Raw genomic sequence first — 17933 nt, 5'->3', positions numbered from 1 at the left:
TGGTTTCATTCAATTTTAAGAAGCAAAATGATTTGTTCTGCAGGGGGATGCAAAGCTCTTTCCTGGAGCTGGAGGCTGATTTGTTTCAGACCCTGGCATTGCAGTAATAGATCTCTGTGTGATCGGTGGCTGCCTGCAGGGACAGTGAAAGGCTCAATCCCTGTGTTTATAATTCCTTGTATTGTGTTTTAGATCGGTCCTCCTCTCCCCTGCTTCCCTCTCCAGCTCCTATGGACAATTAATACCATTTCTTAAACCTGTTTTCTTTTAATTTATTTGTTTGTTTTTACTTTTTACGAACAATTCAAAGGACTGGCAGTGTCAAAGTCCTTTCTTTAGAGACTGTAAACCACATTGGTTTCTTAGTTTATTTTAGTTTAGTTATTTTGTGCCCACAGGTCCAGCCCAGGTGCATCTACATAGTGGAAGCACCAATACAGGAAACTGCATTTGTGACCGAACCGTCACGCACACGCATGCATGCACACACGCATGCATGCATGCACGCACGCACACACATGTCTCCTAGGCCAGGGTTTCCCAATCCTGGTCCTGGGGGCTCCCTGTGTCTGCTGGTTTTCATTACAACTGCGTTCTCAAGTACTTAACAGAACCCTTCATTGAACTGATCATGTGCTTAATTTATTTTTTTATATATAAATTTAGTAGTCGCCAATCGATTTTACCCCATTTTTCTCCCAATTTGAAATGGCCAATTATTTTTAGACTCACCTCACCGCTACCACCCCTGTGCTGACTCGGGAGGGGCGAAGACGGACACATGCTGTCCTCCGAAGCGTGTGCCGTCAGCCGCCTGCTTCTTTACACGCTGCAGACTCACCGTGCAGCCGCCTCGGAGCTACAGCGTCGGAGGACAACGCAGCTTACAGGCAAGCCCGCAGCGCCCAGTCAGACCACAGGGGACGCTGGTGTGAGCCGAGGACACCCTGTCCAACCTAAGCCCACCTTCCCCCTGGACAACGCTCGGCCAATCGTGCGCCATCCCCTGGGAGCTCCCGTCTCGAACTGGCAACCTCCAGGCTATAGGGCGCATCCTGCACTCCACATGGAGCGCCTTTACTGGATGCGCCACTCGAGGGGACCCACTTCATTAGCATAATGTGACCAATTTTTTATTTCAGCTTTTAAAATAGTTGGCAAGTTAACTCTGCAAGTTTCTAAGTAACTTGAAATAGGCAGCTTTTTAGGAGCCGAGGATAATTAAAAAGGTCTAATTTAGCACATGATCAGTTCAATGAAGGGTCCGGTTCAGTAATGGAGAGCTCAGTTGGAATGAAAACCAGCAGAATCAGGGGGACCCCAGGACTGGGATTTGGGGAAACCCCGTCCTAGGCAAGTAATTTGCACACCAGCAGTAATTTAGAGGTGCAGACTGACGCTTTAAACACATACTGGAAGGCAAGATGAAGTAAAGTAGGAGGCTGTGCTGTAATCCTTCACTCAGAAGAAAGATTTCTACACTCTTAAACTTACCTGTATCCTAATCAAACATCTTTATATTGATGGCTTTATACTATCTCGTAGAATTGCTGCCTTGGCATGTGGTGAAAAAGCATTCTCGACATTTCTACGAGTGATTGAATATCGCAGACCCGGTTACATATTTCAGGTTTATACCTGCTCAGGTACAAACCATAGATTGATGTGGCACAGTGTGGTTTAATTGTTGGTACGCAGATATGCAGCACAGACTTCCATGTATCTGAACTTTTTCAATTCCACTGATAATAAAGTATTTATTTCTTCAGAATGTGTGATCGCTCTCTATTTTTTTTTCCTACTTGAATTTGTGTCTTGATTTGTTCATATAGAAAGTGGAATAAAGGGATTTGGGGGTGAGGTTTCTACAAATGAGGGATGGGAATGAGACTCCTGTTGCATAGCAGTTTGATCCATTCCTGGTTTTACTATGAGCCACACTACCCTTTAAAATAATATATATATATATATATATATATATATATATATATATATATATATAGTTACTGCACGAAGGCAACCATCTTAATTTTTTTGTAAAACAACATTTAAAAAAAAATGGTCATCTTTATGCAGTAACTAATTAAATACAGTTTTGTTTTTTACAAGATTAAGATAACCATCTTACTTTTTTTAGTAATTATATTATTAGTTTATTTAGCAGACGCCTTTATCCAAGGCGACTTACAGAGACTAGGGTGTGTGAACTATGCATCAGCTGCAGAGTCACTTACAACTACGTCTCACCCGAAAGACGGAGCACAAGGAGGTGAAGTGACTTGCTCAGGGTCACACAATGAGTCAGTGGCTGAGGTGGGATTTGAACCGGGGACCTCCTGGTTACAAGCCCTTTTCTTTAACCACTGGACCAGACAGTTATCACATTATTTTTACATACAATTACCCATTTATACAGTTGGGTTTTTACTGGAGCAATCGAGGTAAAGTACCTTGCTCAAGGGTACAGCAGCAGTGTCCCCCACCTGGGATTGAACCCACGACCCTCCGGTCAAGAGTCCAGAGCCCTAACCACTACTCCACCCCACACTATATATATATATATATATATATATAATTACAAAAAAATTGTTTTATGCATTATTGAAATTTTTGGGGGCGTAAAACTTAGCAGTGTACGTGGAGTCATAGGATAACCCCGGTATAATGTTGAAGTGTTTCTTCAAATGTAATAAAGACCTTTAAATTGTTATTCCTTGAAAGGGCAGCTAACAGGCTCGCCTCTAAATAAACAAACTGATTCTAAAGCGGTGATGCGCAGCTGGCTTATCGAGACAAACCGTCTTCCTACGCAGCCGAACAATTGAGACGGATTCGCTTTCCTTTCATGAAGATGAACGAACGCTTTGACCTCCAGTCTCTTTAAACGCGGTGCATTCTCGACGCAGTTCCCTGACCGCTTCCCAGCCACGACAGAAAGACTTTATCAAGCTAACAGTGCAGGGCTGTCTCAGTATTTAACCCCTTTTTATCCCAGAGACACCGCAGCGTGCAAGTGTATTAACACGCTCCCAACGCGTCGGAGAGTTTTGATTTGTTGTGCATATGAACTCAAACCACTGTAAGTCTTGGGAAAGTGTCCATATAGGCTTAGCGAGTGTCTTAATTTAATTAATTACCTTAATAGACCACATATGCAACTGATGTAAATATAGTAAGAGAAAAGGAACACGCAGCCACTGGACCGGGTTCTGAAACCCGGTCCGGGGGCCCCCTCTGTTGTGTCTGCTGGTTTCCATTCCAACCGAGCTCTCAATCACTGAACCAGACCCTTCATTGAACTGATCGCTCGCTTAAATTAGACCTTTTTAATTGTTTTCAGCCCTTAAAAGCAGTTGCAGGACAAAGCTAATACAAATTAATAAAGTGGCCGGACAGAGTGGAGTTTTCAGACACAGCCAGAGAACCGCTCTTACCCGACGGTGATGAAACTTGGTAAGGACATTCTCGAGCAGAGAAGGCAGAGATTGTAACACCCCTTTTTTTTCGAGATGTATTTATTCTGCCTGAAAATCCTTCAGCGTGACAGAGCACCCGACCCGCTGAGCGATTTCTCGTAAGATGCATTCAGTCACCCCGCGAAGTCAGGCTGTGACCGCGGGGCTCTCCACTCTTGGATAAGAGTAGCGAGCGTTAGTTTTCAATTGATTCCAGGAACATCTCGAGTTCCTTTTTCTTTGAATTACAGTAAAGCAATTCAAAGAAGATTTGAATCAATTCCAATGAGCTGACAGTTTTTGTTCTGTTTTGAATCTTCATCTGTCTCCTGTGTCTATTGGAACAAGGCTTCCGAACCCCGGTCCCGGGCCCCCTCTGTTGTGTCTGCTGGTTTCCATTCCAACTGAGCTCTCAATCACTGAACCAGACCCTTCATTGAATTAACAACACGCAGCTTAATTAGACCCTTTTTTCAAATTGTTCTCCGCTCCTAATAAGCTGCCGATTTCGAGTTACTTATGTTTGAAAGCTGAAAACAGATCAAAAGGTTCTAAGGAAGCTCATGCATAGTTCGATTAAGGGTTCCTTATCCAGGGCGACTTACAGTTGTTACAAAATCTTACAAATTATCACGTTATAAAATATCGCATTACAGATAAAGAGCAGTTATAAAGCACAATACAATCAGTATCAAAAAAGATCAAATTAAAATAAGTGCACACTAAAGAATACTTTAAACAATTATATTTAAAAGCGAGTTCCACAGAGAGCAGTTAAACTGACAGTAAAAATATTTGCTATACGAATCAAGTCCAGTAATAGCAGCGCAGCGAGTACGATGAATGGATGAGAACGATTTCAAATAAGAGCGATGAGAAAAAAACGTGAATACAGATACCTGTAAGAGCAAAATCAAGTACAAGATACAGGAAATGGTTATAATTAAGTGCAGTATCGGCCAGGTATCGAGCAAAGAACGGCGCTTGAACACTGTCCATTGCATTTGCAATTATGAAATTCGTAATTAATTGCATTTCTAATATCATTGAAATGTGAAGTTTGGCACACCTGGTTAGGTTAATTGTATTTGTAAGTATACTTTATAGAGGTGATTCACAGTTAAATTACGCATCCCCCCCCCCCCCCCCCCCCTCCAGAATCTTGTATTTTGATAAACATGTGATCTATTGAATATCTGGGATCGGTTTTGAATGACAATTTCGAATTACAACATCGGATGCAGTAACAGCCTTTCACCAGCAGGTGGCAGCCTCGCCCCGATAAATCCGCGCCTCAGTCGCCGCCACCCAAAAATCTTCTATACAGACAAGAGAGTCAACTTCCGCTGGTTTAACATAGAAACTTCCGTCCGTGCCTAAGCGGTGCATCCTGGGGGATCGAAAGAGTTCCAGTAAATAATGTACAATCTGCCTCACTTCCTATTCCAAGCCTTCTCTTTTTAAAAACGATTGCATTTTCAAACACGATCAGTCAAGACTGGGGCGTGGTTTGGTTGTCAAGGATCCAATATTGAAAATGGGATGATCTTTTGATATCCCTAAATCAAATATAAAGTTTAAAAAAGATATAAGTAAACCATACATTAAGAACTGCTATTATATCTGGTTGGGGCTAAGCAGCGTGGAGTAGCGGTTAGGGGCTCTGGACTCTTGACCGGAGGGTCTTGGGTTCAATCCCAGGTGGGGGACACTGCTGCTGCACCCTTGAGCAAGGTACTTTACCTAGATTGCTCCAGTAAAAACCCAACTGTATAAATGGGTAATTGTATGTAAAAATAATGTGATATCTTATAACAATTGTAAATCGCCCTGGATAAGGGCGTCAGCTAAGAAATAAATAATAATAATAATAATAATAATAATAATAATAATAATAATAATAATAATAATAATAATAATAATAATAATGTGCTGTCGGATCCAAGCCTCTAGGCGTCGCTGTCCCCGTCTATAGATCTCTTTCTAAAAGCCGGTTTAGAGGCGGGGTTGGGACTGACTTTATTTTGTGACTGGCGTCCCTCCTGCCCAATCAGAATGCAGGATTATTAAAACCTCTCCCCGTTTGACCAATCAGAACTGCTCAAAGGGGCGGGTCTTGGTGCGGACGGCGTTTCAAGCACACAGGGTTACAGAGTTGCTGTGTAATATTAATATAACAGCGCATCTGTGTGCTTTCCGATTCGGTGCATCGTTCAAAGCAAGCACGGTCGCGGTTTTAAATGGGTTTACTGACTATCCTGAAGAAGATGAAGCAAAAGGAGAAAGAAGTGCGCTTGCTGATGCTGTATCCTTTTTTTGTTGTTGTTATTATTGTTGATTTTTTTTTTAAATAATAAACTTTGTGACGTACTTGCCCGGTCAGATTTCTGATAATAAACGAAGGCATTAGTAAAGGCGTGAACTTAAAACTTGCATTTGTTGTTTTTCAGACGTGAAAGATTTGAGGGCGCTGCACACTGTCTGTAAAAATGCTGTTTCACCCGGTCGCTAGTGCGCTGATGCACCAAGAAGCACACTCGGGTGTTTCTCAATAATAATAATAATAATAATAATAATAATAATAATAATAATACAACGTGGGGTTTTCAGCGGTCCATGACTTCATTAGAATGATTTTTTTGTAAGTTTTTCTTGTGGTATGTTTTGGTCAGCGTGTTCTTCATAGAGAAAGCTGCTCTGTCTGTAGCGGTCAGTATTTATTGGCACGTTGTTTACATACAACGCCAACAGTCCCGATATGGCCGGGACAGTCTCGATTTTCTCAGCAAACGTCCCGCGTCCCGATGCAGAGGAAAAACAGTCCCGATATTTAACCATAGAAAAAAATATATATATATATTTTGCACAGCAGAGTTAGTGAAAACCACACGCTGTGCTCTTCGTGCGGCTGAGACACCTGCGGATCACTAACTTATATACAAAGGGAAGAACGCTTCACTGCGTCTGTTTTTACTGTCACGATGGTCGTGTTGAGTTGATAATGATAATGACTGTGTTTTGCGTATGACCCGTCCCATGTGTATGATGCGTGTAACGTGGAAAATGAATAGTCGGGGTCGCGCAGCTCCGCTCCCTGGTGTGTTGGTCCTTAGTGGGGTGTCCCAGCGGCTTGGACAACGCCGGGAAAACCACCATCCTGAAAAAATTCAACGGGGAGGACATCAGCACCATCTCCCCCACTCTGGGGTTTAACATCAAGACGCTGGAGCACAGGGGGTGAGCGAGCAGGCTGCCCTTTGTATTATTATTATTATTTATTTCTTAGCAGACGCCCTTATACAGGGTGACTTACAATTGTTACAAGATATCACATTATTTTTACATACAATTCCCCATTTATACAGTTGGGTTTTTACTGGAGCAATCTAGGTAAAGTACCTTGCTCAAGGGTACAGCAGCAGCAGTGTCCCCCCACCTGGGATTGAACCCACGACCCTCGGGTCAAGAGTCCAGAGCCCTAACCACTACTCCACACTGCTGCCCTAGTACACAAAACGAAGGATTATTTTGTTCCCGGTGAAGAGAGATGTGATTTAGATTTAAGTATCAAATTACATGAATTCAGCTCGTGTTGTGAATTTTTTTTTTTTTTCAAATAACAGTTAATTTATTTGGTACTTTAATGGGTTAAACTGCTATGAAAAAAATAAATTTAAAAAAATACCCGCTCACTCACGCAGTCCACGAACTGAAGACTTGTTTCATTGATCAAAGAAAGAAAAAACTGTTTTTTTTTACAATTTATGTAATTTTAAAACAGTTTGTGTCAACTCTATGGTTACTGAAAAAGTAATCCAATTACAGTTACAAGTTAGACATGTAATCCAATTACCGTTACAAGCTACTGAAAAATTTAATCCAATTACAGTTACAAGCTACTGAAAAATGTAATCAGATTACAGTTACAAGATACATTAAAATGTAATCAGATTACAGTTACAAGATACATTAAAATGTAATCAGATTACAGTTACAAGATACAGAAAAATGCAATCAGATTACAGTTACAAGATACAGTCCGAGCTTTTGTCATTAGAATTGAATTTGGGTTCTTTCAGTGTTGAGGGACGTGGCTTTTCTTTCAGCTTCAAGCTGAATGTCTGGGACGTGGGCGGGCAGAAATCCCTGCGCTCCTATTGGAGGAATTACTTTGAGAGCACGGACGGGCTGATCTGGGTGGTGGACAGTGCAGACCGGCTGAGACTGGAGGACTGCAGGAGAGAGCTGGGGGGGCTGCTGCTGGAGGAGGTGAGAGGGGAGAGGGAGAGGGAGGGGCTGCTGCTGGAGGAGGTGAGGGGGGAGAGCTCCACAGAGTCGGGGTCATGTGGGAGTCCTGGTTCCAGGAGACCTGGTTTGAGGTTCGCTGTATCAAACCCCCAAGTCTCCATGCCTGGTTTGAGGTTCGCTGTATCAAACCCCCAAGTCTCCCTGCCTGGTTTGAGGTTCGCTGTATCAAACCCCCAAGTCTCCCTGCCTGGTTTGAGGTTCGCTGTGTCACACCCCCAAGTCTCCCTGCCTGGTTTGAGGTTCGCTGTATCAAACCCCCAAGTCTCCCTGCCTGGTTTGAGGTTCGCTGTACCAAACCCCCAAGTCTCCCTGCCTGGTTTGAGGTTCGCTGTATCAAACCCCCAAGTCTCCCTGCCTGGTTTGAGGTTCGCTGTATCAAACCCCCAAGTCTCCCTGCCTGGTTTGAGGTTCGCTGTGTCACACCCCCAAGTCTCCCTGCCTGGTTCTGAGGTTCGCTGTATCAAACCCCCAAGTCTCCCTGCCTGGTTTGAGGTTCGCTGTATCAAACCCCCAAGTCTCCCTGCCTGGTTTGAGGTTCGCTGTATCAAACCCCCAAGTCTCCCTGCCTGGTTTGAGGTTCGCTGTATCAAACCCCCAAGTCTCCCTGCCTGGTGTGTCACGCAGCGACCTGAAACCTGGTCTCCTGAAACCCAGTCCTACCAAGACACAAAGCAGCTTCCTTAACTTAAGAGCTCTGTCTGTCTGTCTGTCTGTCTGTCTGTCTGTCTGTGTCCACAGCGTCTGTCCGGAGCTACACTACTGGTATTCGCAAACAAACAAGACCTGCCTGGGGCCCTGTCTAAAGACGCCATCAGAGAGGTGAGTATTATTATTATTATTATTATTATTATTATTATTAGTTAGCAGACGCTTTTATCCAAAGTGACTCGCAGAGACTAGGAGAGTGAACTCTGCTTCATCAATAACTGCTGCTGCTGCTGCTGCTGCAGAGTCACTTCCAATAGGAGCTCGTTTGTTTTACGTCTCATCCGAAGGACGGAGCACACGGAGGTGAAGTGACTTGCTCAGGTTCACACACAGGGAGTCAGTGGCTGAGCCGGGATTTGGACCTCCTGGGGCTGCAGAGCCCCCCCCCCCCCCCTCCCCCCGTGTCTCAGCCCTGCTTTCACGGGACCCCTCTCCGCTCTCCCTTCTCTTGCAGGCTCTAGACCTGGACGGCATAAAGACTCATCACTGGTGTATTATGGGCTGCAGCGCGGTGACGGGAGAGAACCTGCTGTCTGGAATTGACTGGCTGCTTGACGATATCTCCAGCAGGATATTCACAGCCGACTGAGGAGTGGCGTGCATGCAGAAATAAATACAGTGTCTCACACACACACAGGGACACACCTAGATACACACAGGGACACACACACACACAGGGACACAGGGACACAGGGACACAGGGACACACACAGGGACACACCTAGATACACACAGGGACACACACAGGGACACACCTAGATACACACAGGGACACACACAGGGACACACCTAGATACACACAGGGACACACCTAGATACACACAGGGACACACACAGGGACACACATGCCTGCATAAACACACACACACACACACACACACACACAGGTATAGACACACACACAGGTACACACATGCATAAACACACACACACACACACACAGATAGATAAATACATTAAAGTGTTATTTGGAACTGAATTTGATTGACTTAAAAACTCGAAAGGACCTTTTTCTAAGTCCTCAAAAAATAAAAAGTGAAAACTCAACGCTAGACACAGGTTGTTTTTTTTTACAGTGTTTGTGAGGATTTTCCATTGATTCCCATACCCTGTGAATCTCTTATCTTAAACCCCAGAGGGGCCTGGTAGAATTAACTAACACGTTGCGATCGCACACAAACGTTGGCAAGCGTCTTTATACAAGATGAAATACATTTAAATACAGCCAAACAACACGCCCACAGCAACGTGTTTCAAATACAATCTTTTATTTATGGAGAATAAAACTAAGATTAAACTCTGTGCATTCCTGTGAAGAGTAATGTAATGCTTCATTTGCAAGGAAAAAAAAAGAGAAAATATTGTTTTTTTTGTAAGCTGTAATTGTTATTTTATTACTCATAATAAATGTTAATTTAATTTCACGTGTGTTTTTTTATTCATCTGTTACTTGGAATGTAACAGAGATGGGAAACAGACTCCTATTGCACAGCAGTGTGATCCATTCCAGGTTTCACTGCTACCAGCTTGATCAGCCCCCAGTGTGTCTAGCTAACAAGCTCAGGTGTGTCTGATTATTAAACTCCTAGTGAAACCAGGACTGGATCACACTGCTGTGCAGCGGGAGTCTGATTCCCATCCCTGTTAATAATGACATAAATAGACCGTGCGTCGGCATAATAACATTGAAGATTACGTCAGCAGTGACGTGTGTGGACGGGCGCCTAGAGGAGTTTTGTTTTGATCTCAATGCATTTGTTCCGAGATTCTTGTCTTGTCTTATTTTACTGTTAGTATGTAAATAACGCGTTTCCATCTCAAAGTTTGACACCTATCTCTCCTTTCCAGTACGTGGAAAGCAAATTATTCAAAGAGAACGCGGCGAACGCAATATATTCGTGTGGACGATCCCTGCCTGGCGCTGCGCCTGCTTCTCCCAGCGAAGGGGTGAACTTTAGCGACGATCCCTTACTGTTCAACTGGGGGCGGAGCTACACTCTGCGTCGCTGCGTGCGCGGTGACGATTAAGGAAGTGGATTTGAAAACTATGCATTTATTTAAAGAGAGCGCTTTCCAGCATCGACGCTGCCAGGCAGAGATGATGTCGACTGTGCATTGATTAATAGTAACTAACAACTGGCTCACAATGTCACGGAAACTCAAAGAAGACTACCATCGGTTCTACACGGTGACAGACCACAGGACGCACGAAAAGGGCTTCACCGAGTACAAAGTCTCCGCCCGGGTGAGCCTCGATCGGTTATGAAACTTGGTCAGCGGCTGGTGACAAAAAGCTCACAGCCTGGCCGAATAATCGTTATTATTATTATTTGTTTATTTAGCAGACGACTTTATCCAAGGCGACTCACACAGTCTAGGGTGTGTGAACTATGCATCAGCTGCAGAGTCACTTACAACTACGTCTCACCCGAAAGACGGAGCACAAGGAGGTTAAGTGACTTGCTCAGGGTCACACAATGAGTTGAGGTGGGATTTGAACCGGGGACCTCCTGGTTACAAGCCCTTTTCTTTAACCACTGGACCAGACAGCCTCCCGTTCGTTATTAAGCGCTGTTGCCCTCATTTGAAGGTCAGGCTGCTTTGTAATGTTTTTGCAGCATTTCATCTCCCTTTTAAGCGTTATTTCAGTTCCTGACCAGAAGTTTCCCCCACAGTAAAAGCACAACAAAGTGTGATAAAGCACAGGGAAGCATTGTAAAGCACAGAGAGGTCTGGTAAAGCATAGGGAAGCATTGTAAAGCACAGAGAGGTCTGGTAAAGCATAGGGAAGCATTGTAAAGCACAGAGAGGTCTGGTAAAGCATAGGGAAGCATTGTAAAGCACAGAGAGGTCTGGTAAAGCATAGGGAAGCATTGTAAAGCACAGAGAGGTCTGGTAAAGCATAGGGAAGCATTGTAAAGCACAGAGAGGTCTGGTAAAGCATAGGGAAGCATTGTAAAGCACAGAGAGGTCTGGTAAAGCATAGGGAAGCATTGTAAAGCACAGAGAGGTCTGGTAAAGCATAGGGAAGCATTGTAAAGCACAGAGAGGTCTGGTAAAGCATAGGGAAGCATTGTAAAGCACAGAGAGGTCTGGTAAAGCATAGGGAAGCATTGTAAAGCACAGAGAGGTCTGGTAAAGCATAGGGAAGCATTGTAAAGCACAGAGAGGTCTGGTAAAGCATATTAAAACGCATTGCAAACCAGGGTAAGCTATGGTAGACTCTTAGCATAACCGAGGGGAAAGCATGGTGAATGGATTCAGTTTTTCCTGTTATTCTAGATGGATTAACCTGCTTTCCTCTGTTTTATTTTCTAGTTTGTCTCTAAGAGAAATCCCGAAGATGTGAAAGAGGTAAGATTATTATTATTATTATTATTATTATTATTATTATTATTATTATTATTATTATTATTATTATTAAAGCGCACAGAGTGAATGTAAAACCCGGAGTGGATCACAGTGCTCCTCAGCGGGAGTGTTTCTCCTCCTCCTGCGTTTCCCTGTTGATCTGGAGTCCCTCTCCTTGCTTGCAGGTGGTGGTGTGGAGGCGCTTCACGGACTTGAAGAAGCTGCACAGCGAGCTCTCCTACACCCACAGGAATCTCTTCAGGAGGCTGGAGGAGTTCCCTGACTTCCCCCGGGCTCAGGTCTTCGGTAAGCTGCCCCCCCCCCCACGGAGGGGGAGAGCCAGGGGGACCCGAGCCTGCGTTTGAGAATAGCGCCCCTGCTGGTTTGCAAAGAGGTTTCACCCAGTCCAGGTTTGCGCTACAGCTGTGCAACGGGAGTCTTACCTCCATCCCCTGCATTGTAACTGCAATTTAATATCGCTAGACTAGACTGCACTGGAATTACATTGCAGGGCTGGGAATCAGACTCCTGTTGCACAGCAGTGTGATCCATTCCAGGTTTCACTGCTACCAGCTTGATCAGCCCCCAGTGTGTCTAGCTAACAAGCTCAGGTGTGTCTGATTATTAAACTCCTAGTGAAACCAGGACTGGATCACACTGCTGTGCAGCGGGAGTCTTATTAAGATCCCTGACTAGTACGGCTGTTGATAGTTTAGAGTTGAAAAGTTTCACGTTCAGTTATTAATATTATTTATGTATTTGGCAGACGCCTTACAGGTGTTGCAGGGCAGCGCAGGGTTACAATGCAAGCTTCATATTTAAACACAGTGTAGTTTACAGCAAGTGCAAATAATAACACTACTAGAATCCAACATGAACTAGGATGCTATGTATAATAATAACACTACTAGAATCCAATATGAACTAGGATGCTATGTATAATAATAACACTACTAGAATCCAATATGAACTAGGATGCTGTGTATAATAATAACACTACTAGAATCCAATATGAACTAGGATGCTCTGTATAATAATAACACTACTAGAATCCAATATGAACTAGGATGCTGTGTATAATAATAACACTACTAGAATCCAATATGAACTAGGATGCTGTGTATAATAATAACACTACTAGAATACAATATGAACTAGGATGCTATGTATAATAATAACACTACTAGAATCCAATATGAACTAGGATGCTATGTATAATAATAACACTACTAGAATCCAATATGAACTAGGATGCTATGTATAATAATAACACTACTAGAATACAATATGAACCAGGAGGCAACAAGTTAGGATCACAGCGAGTTGTATCTACAGTGACATGTTAGCAGTGCGATAGTGCAAGGATAGCGCATCAGCTGAGGATCCAGTAACGTGGTGCTGAGGTCAGACGAGTCCAGAGCAGAGCAGGAGGGGCGGATCAGGAGATCTAGTGTTTTTTTTTTTTTTTTTTGCAGGGCGATTTGAGGCGTCTGTGATTGAAGAGAGGAGGAAAGCTGCAGAAGCCATGCTGAGATTCACAGTCAATATCCCAGCTCTTTATAACAGCCCCCAGCTCAAGGACTTTTTCAGGGTAGGTCTTAATACAGAGGGGGTAGTGCTTATACTCTTTGAACAGCCTCCCTCTGCTATGTGCTGGCGGAGCAGAGAAAGAGAAAGAGAGGCTCTTATACTCTCTGAACAGCCTCCCTCTGCTCTGTGCTGGTGGAGCAGAGAAAGAGAAAGGGAGGCTCTTATACTCTCTGAACAGCCTCCCTCTGCTCTGTGCTGGTGGAGCAGAGAAAGAGAAAGGGAGGCTCTTATACTCTCTGAACAGCCTCCCTCTGCTCTGTGCTGGTGGAGCAGAGAAAGAGAAAGGGAGGCTCTTATACTCTCTGAACAGCCTCCCTCTGCTCTGTGCTGGTGGAGCAGAGAAAGAGAAAGGGAGGCTCTTATACTCTCGGAACAGCCTCCCTCTGCTCTGTGCTGGTGGAGCAGAGAAAGAGAAAGGGAGGCTCTTATACTCTCTGAACAGCCTCCCTCTGCTCTGTGCTGGTGGAGCAGAGAAAGAGAAAGGGAGGCTCTTACACTCTCTGAACAGCCTCCCTCTATGCTGGCGGAGCAGAGAAAGAGAAAGAGAGGCTCTTATGCTTTTTGAACAGCCTCCCTCTGCTTTTTGACAATTTGACAGTTTATTTCCTTTATGTCTTTTGCACAGGGAGGTGAAGTCCGACGGCCCCTGGACCTGCCTCCTGTCTCCGAGTCCTCTGCCTCCCTGCCCTCTCCTCTCATCCCCCTGCCTCTGAGCTCCGGAGAGGCAGGGGAGGTGGAGCAGGCAGAGCCCCAGACAGAGGGGGAGATCCCGGGGTCGCCCTCAGGAAACTGGGAGGAGGCGGCCGAGGCCTACATGGAACCCGAGGACGTTCCATCGCCGGCGGCGACCGAGCGTTGTCACGGTAGCGCAGCCCTGTTTGTTTATTCTGTTGTTTTGTGATTTCACAGTTGATTTGATTAATGTACAGTAAATATATTCTCTCTCTCTCTCTCTCTCTCTCTCTCTTTCTCTGTCTCCTCTCTCTGTCTCTCTCTCTCTCTTTATCTCCCTCTCTCTCTCTCTGTCTCTCTCTCTGTCCCTCTCTCTGTCTCTGTGTCTCTCCCTCTCTCCCTCCCTCCCTCTCTCTCCCTCCCTCTCTCACTCTCTCTCTCTTTTTGCAGGTGAAAGCACCCCCCCACCAGAAGTGGGCGTCAACCATTTGAAATCCCAGGAGGAATTTGATTTGCTGTTCGACTCTGAAGGGGAGGGGCAAGGAGCTGCAGAGGCCCCGCCCCCTCGGTGCCGGCTTTCTGAAAGCGAACTTGCCCTGTTCGACCCCTGCGCCAAGAAACAAGGTTATAATAATAATTATTAACAAGGGGTCCCTAAATTATTTTGTACAAGGACCCTAGAAATAAAAAAAATCTCAACCTTTTTTTTTGTTTTCAAGCCGCTGGTCCAGAAGCCCCTGCCAATGGGCTGGAGGGGGGCGTGGCCGAGTCAGCCAATAGCCTGCGGCTCCTGGAAGGCGCAGGGGGCGGGGCCGGAACCTCGGGGGCGGGGCCAGAGCTGCCAGAGTACCTGAAGCGAGCTGCGGAGGAGATCAGCGCAGCGCTGGAGAGAGAGGCAGAGGGGGACTATAGCTGTGCTTTCCACTGCTACCAGACTGGGGTGGCAATGCTGCTGGAGGGGGCGCAAGGTGAGGGACGAGAACAGCGCCCCGCCAAGCCATCGCGCCCTTATTATTATTATTATTATTATTATTATTATTATTATTATTATTATTATTATTATTATTATTATGTGTTTATTTAGCAGACGCCTTTATCCAATTATAATTATTATTATTATTATTTATTTCTTAGCAGACGCCCTTATCCAGGGTGACTTACAATTGTTACAAGATATCACATTATTTTTACATACAATTACCCATTTATACAGTTGGGTTTTTACTGGAGCAATCTAGGTAAAGTACCTTGCTCAAGGGTACAGCAGCAGTGTCCCCCCACCTGGGATTGAACCCACGACCCTCCGGTCAAGAGTCCAGAGCCCTGACCACTACTCCACACTGCTGCCCTTATCCAAGGCGACTTACAGAGACTAGGGTGTGTGAACTATGCATCAGCTGCAGAGTCACTTACAACTACGTCTCACCCGAAAGACGGAGCACAAGGAGGTGAAGTGACTTGCTCAGGGTCGCTGCTATCGTCACAAACCCAAGCAGCTGTTTCTGAATTCGCTGTGAACGGGGAATCAGACCCCCCCCCCCCCCCCGATCGACCCCTCGCACGATTGCGTGACTCAGCCAGCCTCTCTCTCTCCCCAGGAGACCCGGTTGCAGAGCGCAGGGAGGCAGTGAAGAAGAGGGTGGTGCAGTACCTGCAGCACGCTGAGAGCATCGTCACACTGCAGCTGAGAGGGGAGCCGCCCCGAGACTGAGGCTGGAGACAGCAGCCCGAAACCTGGGACAACTCCCCCCCTGCCCCTCCCCCCCCCCCTCGCTGGTGTGTTTCCTGTGAGAGGTGTAACTCATAATTCATCCTTAATCACGCGGTGCCTATGATAAGAATCGGGGGGCAAGCGACAGATCCCTCCTCGGGATGTTACAGTTAAAGCTAACGCTGTCTAGTATTTTATTTCAGATCAAAGTCCGCAGGTTTATTGAATCTTGAATCTGTACATGCAGGGTGCTGGCAGGCGATTAGAATTAGAATTGGAATCGGCATTGCGTTCCGTAATTCCAATTCCGGTTCCGTTTACAATGCTATTGTGTTCTGCTTCCAATATATATATTATTGTATTGTAAATAAGATGTTATTAACATGACTAATAATTTAACCCCCTTTTATTATAATACTACTACTACTACTACTACTACTACTACTAATAATAATAATAATAATAATAATAATAATAATAATAATAATAATAAACCACAACAAAATACAATTTTATTTATGTTTTTTTTGTTTTGTTTTGTTAAAGTGTTATTTTCATTATTGATGTTCTTTATACGACTGAGAATTTTGGAATTGTTATGATAAGTAGAATAAATCTTGTATAATCCATCCCTCTGTAAACCGACATTGTGTATAATTCTGTATGATTTTTTGGGGTCCTGACCAAGTCCCTATTGAAATGAATGGAGTGATCCAGTCCTCTACCATCCCTATTGAAATGAATGGAGTGATCCAGTCCTCTACCACCCCTATTGAAATGAATGGAGTGATCCAGTCCTCTACCACCCCTATTGAAATGAATGGAGTGATCCAGTCCTCTACCATCCCTATTGAAATGAATGGAGTGATCCAGTCCTCTACCACCCCTATTGAAATGAATGGAGTGATCCAGTCCTCTACCATCCCTATTGAAATGAATGGAGTGATCCAGTCCTCTACCATCCCTATTGAAATGAATGGAGTGAGCCAAGCTGGCATTGTGCGATCAGGGTGTAGTTCACATAAGCGTCCACCAGATGGTCCTGTTGCGCAAGTTAACCAGATTCATTTCTGAACACAACGCATTTGGTTACCAGTCGAAGTGTGTGTGTGTGTGTGTGTGTGTGTGTGTGTGTGTGTGTGTGTGTGTGTATATATATATATATATATATATATATATAATGTTTGTTTCCCTCTCGCTCTCTATATAACAACCCTTTTGTTTTCCTCTAAGTGCTGAGTGCTGTAACACACACACACAGACAGACACACACACATAGACACACACACACACACACACTCTTCTCAGTAGGCAGGACTCGACGCAGCTGTTTGATTAATTGAAAGTACTTCAGTTCTCCCGCAGAGAGAGTGCGACTCGATAGGGTTAGCGGGGTTACTGAAACAAAAAGACTCGTGAAAATGATCAACTCGGGTCAAATAAAATGGGAAAAAAGGGTTTGGGCGGCTGTACTATAGCGAGTCCGGAATTAACACGATAATAAATCGCAGAACGCGAAATATATATATATATATATATATATATATATATATATATATATATATATATATATATATATATATATATATATATATGCGGGTGTGTGTGTGTGTCAGTTTGTGTGTGTGCGCGCACCTCCGAACAGCGGCTCCACAGCGAAGGCCAATTATGTTATCACACTCCACCATTAATAGGGCTATTGTTGGGGAGATAATTGCACACAAAGACGGCGCTGGCTGGACGGGCGGGCGCGCAGCGAGGGGACTCGGAGAGCGCTGGAGCGGTGAAGAGCACTCAGGCGGGGGGGAGGGGGGGATGATGGCTCTTACACGGTAAGGACTCGGCCGGGATCACGGTTCACACACAAGAGGTGGTAATATTTGTTCTGGTAATGGGCGCTGAAGCAGCCAGCCGGAGTCTTTATGACAGAGCATCATGGAAAGTACTTTGTTTGTTTGTTTTTAATTTTTAAAAAAAGTATTTTAAGTCCAGATTAGAAGTTGCGTTTAATAAAGAAGAACACAGGAAAAAGCACACACATATATATATAAACTCAAAACTCACTATTCTAATAATCAGCCTCAACGTTAGGATACTAATCAATCACCAGAAATACTATTTTAACAATGAGCTATAAT

General features: G+C 44.5%; 2 protein-coding genes across 2 annotated transcripts; both read left to right on the top strand.

Annotated features, from left to right (window-relative positions):
* Positions 1 to 5403: 5403 nt before the first annotated feature.
* Positions 5404 to 9895, top strand: LOC117398524 (ADP-ribosylation factor-like protein 2). The gene is made up of 5 exons (XM_059015925.1): positions 5404 to 5760; positions 6582 to 6692; positions 7562 to 7724; positions 8502 to 8582; positions 8926 to 9895. Exons 1-5 carry the CDS (start codon positions 5696 to 5698, stop codon positions 9058 to 9060), a joined length of 555 nt encoding a protein of 184 aa, XP_058871908.1. The 5' UTR covers positions 5404 to 5695; the 3' UTR covers positions 9061 to 9895.
* A 555-nt stretch (positions 9896 to 10450) lies between these two features.
* Positions 10451 to 16424, top strand: LOC117398519 (sorting nexin-15). Its single transcript, XM_059015924.1, has 8 exons — positions 10451 to 10716; positions 11790 to 11825; positions 12008 to 12128; positions 13298 to 13413; positions 14038 to 14275; positions 14535 to 14708; positions 14804 to 15052; positions 15683 to 16424. The coding sequence occupies exons 1-8, from the start codon at positions 10618 to 10620 to the stop codon at positions 15793 to 15795; spliced, it is 1146 nt and encodes a 381-aa protein (XP_058871907.1). The 5' UTR covers positions 10451 to 10617; the 3' UTR covers positions 15796 to 16424.
* The last annotated feature ends 1509 nt before the right edge of the window (positions 16425 to 17933 follow it).

Source organism: Acipenser ruthenus, chromosome 51, assembly GCF_902713425.1.
Source record: "Acipenser ruthenus chromosome 51, fAciRut3.2 maternal haplotype, whole genome shotgun sequence".
Classification (NCBI taxonomy): Eukaryota; Metazoa; Chordata; class Actinopteri; order Acipenseriformes; family Acipenseridae; genus Acipenser; species Acipenser ruthenus.
The sequence above is the reverse complement of the archived record's forward strand: the minus strand, read 5'-3'. Positions and strand labels throughout refer to the sequence as shown.